The sequence below is a fragment of the Lygodium microphyllum genome, chromosome 2 (assembly GCF_053477565.2).
Source record: "Lygodium microphyllum isolate KBCC chromosome 2, Lygodium_microphyllum_v1.1.10, whole genome shotgun sequence".
Taxonomy (NCBI): domain Eukaryota; kingdom Viridiplantae; phylum Streptophyta; class Polypodiopsida; order Schizaeales; family Lygodiaceae; genus Lygodium; species Lygodium microphyllum.
This window is the reverse complement of record NC_141136.1, coordinates 190031998-190037968: the sequence shown is the minus strand read 5'-3', so window position 1 is coordinate 190037968 and position 5971 is coordinate 190031998. Positions and strand designations below refer to the sequence as shown.

The 5971-nt window shown below is 42.1% G+C and overlaps 1 protein-coding gene across 1 annotated transcript; it reads left to right on the top strand.

Annotated features, from left to right (window-relative positions):
* The first annotated feature begins 645 nt into the window (after positions 1-645).
* On the top strand, positions 646-2481 carry LOC148040744 (expansin-A1-like). The gene is made up of 4 exons (XM_087667086.1): positions 646-720; positions 798-1087; positions 1273-1591; positions 1692-2481. Coding segments are annotated over exons 1-4 (915 nt in total). The 5' UTR covers positions 646-718; the 3' UTR covers positions 1996-2481.
* Positions 2482-5971: the final 3490 nt, after the last annotated feature.

Genomic DNA, 5971 nt, shown 5'->3' with positions numbered 1-5971 from the left:
CATGCCAATTTTGGCCCCAAAAGATGTTAATACATATATATATATATATATATATCTCTCTCTCTCTCTCTCTCTCTCTCTCAAATAGTCTCTATTTTGAGAGCATGGAGCCAAGATTCTTGGTAGCTAGCTTAGTCAATATCAAATATGTAAAAGCACATTAAATACTTTCCACAACTTTTGGCACTCTAAGAGGCACATAGATGCTTGCATTTGTCTCCGCATTTGTGGAGGCATTACTTATATAAATGTAAATGAGAAAAGTGGAGACCCACTAAGTAAAGCAGAAGTGTAAGGGAATGATGTTTGAATTGTTAGTTTTCTCGCTTTGACTTTGGCTTAAGAAGAGGTATATTTAATATAATGCGGGGTAGTGCACCCCCTTGACTTTGCTTAAAGCACAATTGTTTAATACTGACTTTGGATTCTGGAATACAGTACGCATGGCAATGTGTCTTGTGTGTGTACCCTGATTGTACTTTGGAAGCTTGAGAGAGAGAGACAGAGAGAGAGAGTCAGTCTCGGCGGTAATTATTGATCAGGATGCTAAGGTCGAAAACGGCACGTTGTGGCACGTACTGTCCATTAGCGTTATGCGTCTAACGTCAATATATAAGTGTCGAATCAGGTGATCGATCCAACAAGCCCACGAGGAGACCAACAGCGGAGCAAGAGCTGGTTGTAATTTGCTGAAAGACAGATAGAGAGACAGGCCATCATGTAAGTGATCACAGAGAGAGAGAGAGAGACTGTGTGTGTGTGTGCGCTTTTCTGTTAATACATACGTTGTACTGCAGGGCGGCTCACAGCTACAATCGACGACTACTACTGGCATGGTTCGTTGCGGCACTGCTGCTGACAGTGGCCATAATATTGAGCATGGATGCAGGCGTTCAAGGAGGGGAGGCGGCCTCCATCCTCAAGAAGAAGTCGAAGAAGAAGAAGTTGGTAGCTGCAAGCTACTACAAGAGGAAGGTTAAGCCTGCCCTGCCTCGGCGCCCTCCCGTCCCCACCAGCGGCTACTATGGCCGTTGGTCTGCCGCCCACGCCACCTTCTATGGCGGCGGTGATGCATCCGGGACCATGGGTATGAACGACCATCATTAACTGTTACATCATTCACCACCATTATTATAGAAAACGCAAGTCATGGCAACCTACCGTAGGTAGATAGATAGATCTCTGCCACCACATGCCGTCACGTAACATATCAAAAGCGATGTTGTCCTTCTGAGAATATCAACCTTACCGTCTTCTCCGCTGTAATGGCAGGCGGCGCGTGTGGTTATGGGAATTTGTATAACACAGGATATGGGACGAACACGGTGGCCCTCAGCACCATGCTCTTCGATTTTGGATTGAGCTGCGGAGCGTGCTTCGAGATCAGGTGTTGGAATCAGCGCCAGTGGTGCCTGCCCGGAAACCCCTCGGTTATCGTCACCGCTACCAACTTCTGCCCTCCCAATTGGGCGCATCCAACGAACGCTGGAGGTTGGTGCAACCCACCCAGGAAGCACTTCGATATGGCAGAGCCCGCGTTCCAAAGGATTGCAATCCGGCGTGCCGGCATAGTACCCGTGCTTTACCGAAGGTGAGCAAAGCAGACCATTTCCTTACGTTAATCATGTGTCGCCAACCCATGCCATGAGTGAGTGGGTGGTTTCTCATCATCGGATGTGGTGGCATGACAGAGTGCCATGCGTGAAGAGAGGAGGGATGAAGTTCACCATGAATGGGAACCCCAACTTCAACCTGGTGATGGTATTCAATGTGGGCGGAGCAGGCGACGTGAGAGCGGTCTACATCAAAGGGTCGAGAACCGGGTGGCTTCCCATGAGAAGGAACTGGGGGCAGAATTGGGAAAGCGGCGTCAAGCTCGTCGGGCAGTCCATATCCTTCCGAGTGGTGACAAGCGACAGGAGGAGTGTGATTGCATACAATGTGGCACCCCCAACCTGGCGTTTCGGTCAGACCTTCACCGGAAGGCAATTTTGAGCCGCTCGCTCGCTCGCCCTCACAACGCGCATACTGCAACCAACCTTAGTCTCCTAGCTCTTATAACCCTTTGCTTCCTCACCCCTTCAAAGAATATTATTACCCATAACCTTTCGAACTATACCTCTCATAGATTTTAGATTAAGCCATAATTATGCTAAGCAGAAGCCGACAACGCTAAGCTCTGCGCAAGGGTTCTAACAAATCCTAGTAACTTCACCAAAATAATAATAAAGATTGTACTAAACATGACCTTCAGCTCGAGCTTCGCACCCATTGGTGTGGCTAGAATTAGCACCCAAACTATGAGGTGGCTTTATTGTCAAAAATGCATAGTGTATTTGTGCTATCGAGGCAACCAATTACATTAGTAGGTCGCCCAAATTCAAACAAACTAGGAGTCGAAATTTTTACATTCTCTCATTGTTAATATTTATCTATCATTGCAACATGGTTTTCCTTTGATGGAATTCTAGGATCATATAAATGTAGAAACTCTATACTTAAAGTGCAAGTGCTATAGGAAAAAAGAGGAAAAAAGTAAGGGGAAAGGACTAATGCAGCTCATGGAAAGCATGCTATAGTAACTTATTTATGTACTTCGTGCTATAAAATTTCGTTGGAAATTTGCCACATGAGGCAAGACTAGCATAATCTTGCACCCATGCTATATGTTTTTCATCAATTGAGAGCAATTGTTTTTTAAACACCAAACAATGTTATGTAATCTATATATTTTATTACCTATGAAAATCATTTGTTGTTTATTTTCATTTTGCAGATTTTCCTTTCACTATTTAGTGCATGATAGTGACTTCTTGCACATGTGCATGCATTTGACATAGGTCACATTATGCATGGGAGACAGATAACAAGGAATTAATATGTTTTGTGCTTCTAGTGCTTTTATATTTATGAATGGAGTGCGTTCTAGTGCATAGGCTTATTATTATTTTGGGGGCTACTATCACATGGAATTATTTATTATTGTTCTAAACTTTGTACTAAGGCCTAAGGGTAAGAAATATATTTTTATTGTAGCATTAGATATACTAGTTAGGTGTTAGGAAAAATATTAGGAAAGCATGTCATTCATGCAATGAAAGAAAATGGTGCAAAAAATCATTGCTTTTCATGATTTTAAAGCAAAAAAACTAACAAATACACATCCATAAATACAGTGAGTGAGATGCTCACTCATCTGCATGGGGGGGGGGGGGGGGATTGTGCACATTCTTTTGTTGTACACTCTTGCCTCTATTTGCTCTCTTATTCAACTTGTGATCTATCAACTTTCATTTAATAGTTTATTATTTTATAGTAACAATAACAACAAAGGATTCTAGCACCCTATGAAGGGGCTATGAAGTAGACATATGTTTTTATTTCTTTCAAAGAAAAACCTTGATATATACCTCAAAATGAGGATAAAAAAGTATGGCAATTTTTTTGATCCATGTACCATCACATCCATCAAAACTAATATTAGTACTCATGACCACTCTTTTGGAGCTTAATGTCATGATTTATAGTCCTCATGATTGCTTTTTCGGAGGTATCTTTGAAGTTGAAATCATTGGAGAGAGCTCTTATAACTTGCAGCTGTAATACTAGTCAATCCCCTTGGTTATAGGATTTTCATCCCATTTATTATTTTGGGATGTTAACAATAAGCTACTTTGACTTCCAATGAAAATTACATTTGTTGTTCAAACTGTATGCCTTTATATCATAGTACGAAGTCCAATAATTTTAAGACCATTATTATGACCCTCACAATGCACGCTTCAATTATCTAAACCATATTGCAACCTAATGGAAAGATGTTATTGTACCTTCTTTTGCTAGTAGCCAAAGGAAAAACCCTTGTAAAAATTGTACAATAAAGTTTTCTAGCAATAGGAAGGTAGTTTGGATTAGATAATGTAAAGTTTTTGAAGACTTTGTTTCACTACAAGGAAATGGGGTGATAGTGATGGCAATTTACAATGCAAAATAGCAGCCTCGCTATCTATGTCGCTATTTGTGTCGTTATTTTGAATCTACGATGCTAATAGTAATGCGAATAGTGATGCTAATAGCAATGCCTAGTGACACTAATTGTGACACTAATAGCAACGTCGGTCTGAGAAAAAAAACACAAAAAACAGCATGGCATTTGCTACAAACATTTTCGAGGGAGAGCAAGAGAGATCGCCACCTTAAGAGGAAGATGGAGAGGAAGAGAGAAGGAGAGCTCCTCACCACCATCGGCGTACGCGAAGAAGGCACTACAACAAAAAGGCTCCATAGACGCACTTGTAGACGCAATATTTGAACTTGTTAAAAAATGTCAGGCGCGTTTATTACCACGTCTATTGCTACATCTAAAATTTCGTGTCTAAAAGCGCACTTATAGTCAGAGTTACACACGCATATTGACGCACTATGCAAATATATAATCATATTTATAAAAAAAGTGGATATATTCATAATGTGCGTCTATGCACGCGTGTATCTGCGCGTCTAAAAAAGCATTTACTTTGCAAGTTTTTGATGAGAATAGATATGCATTTATCCTGCAATTTAGACGCGCAAAACAGATGTGTGAAAAAAAAAAACCAGAGAGCATGTGGCTTCTAGTTTTTTTCCCCCCATCAACATCAAATTGTATGCTTAGGGAAAACAGAGAAAGATTATTTCGAAGATTTTTGCACTAAAAATAAAACAATGTATGTAGAACATGAAATTTCATATATATAGATGAAACGTTTTTACATTATGAGTTCTAGTGCTTGTGACCTCAAGCATGGTCATGGTCGCAAGCACTAGCTGAAAGTAATATATATCAAAAATAAAAACTACAAGCCAAGAGGAGGCATGCATGCATGGGGCTCCTCTACATCTCCTCAGAAAAGGCATCATCATCGTTACTACCACCGCTGCCTATGCCGCTGCCGTTGCCACCACCGCTACTGCTAGTCCCCCCTTCGCTATCCTCAATTGCATCAGGGTTCGCCTACACAAAGGATTAAGGTATATAAATACCATTACAAACAATAAATTAGAGTTACCTATACTTTTCATGTAAAAAATAAAACATACCTCTTCTGGTTGTGGAATCCTCATGGCACGATTATATTGCTCCTCCGTGATGAGTCCCTCCTCGTAGACATGCTGCCAAGTGGACGCCCGGTTATTACCTCAATGGTAGTCTACCTCTCTAGGAGTAGGCATCCTACCAACAATATGATACTACAAAACAATTTGAACATACAACGTATTAGAACACACTACATAATGAAGTGAAACAAATTACAAAATTTAATTTAAAAAAAGAAATCAACTAATACTTACAAACTCAGCCTCCCATGACTCCCTGCCATCCGATCCATAATGCGACGATCCCATGGTGATACGTCGTGCCTCTGCATGCTAGCGACTTGTCATTTTCTATGCTACTCTCTTCTTGGCCTCTTTCCACTCCCTGCGGTGGCAATTGGGTGGTTGGCCATATCCAGGGCACCCCTGCTCTTGTCTCCGCAGTGACTCCTTGGCGTGCGTCATAAGGTGAGACCTCTTGTTATGAAGCGCGTCTCTCACCTTTGACCATCCCCAATCATCTGAGAATCGTGAATTCTCGGGATTAGGGTACCTTCTATGTACTGCCCGCAGCACCTCTTGCCACAAACCATTTTTTTGGTGCTTGAAGGGATTCATGCAATCTTTGTATGTGGCATGCATGACACTCCTCAAGTAGGCTATCACTTCCCTCCCCTCAGAGTCATGTAAGATACCACCAACATCAGTGACAGAGTAGTACATTTGTGGAGGCTCACCTCTCTCATTTCCCAGTGAGGGTGATCGAGAGCCACCTCCTAGGCAACCCCCACAAAGCCCTCGACCTCCTCGTCCTCCCGCACGACTCTCCCTCCTCCCTCGACAGGCACTACCCTCTACCTCACTCGATGCACGTGCTTTTGTAGATACACGTGAT

Coding starts and splice junctions, on each gene's coding strand:
- LOC148040744 (XM_087667086.1), top strand. Junction 1,088..1,272: donor TGATGCATCCGGGACCATGG/GTATGAACGACC, acceptor CTGTAATGGCAG/GCGGCGCGTGTGGTTATGGG. Junction 1,592..1,691: donor GTACCCGTGCTTTACCGAAG/GTGAGCAAAGCA, acceptor GTGGCATGACAG/AGTGCCATGCGTGAAGAGAG.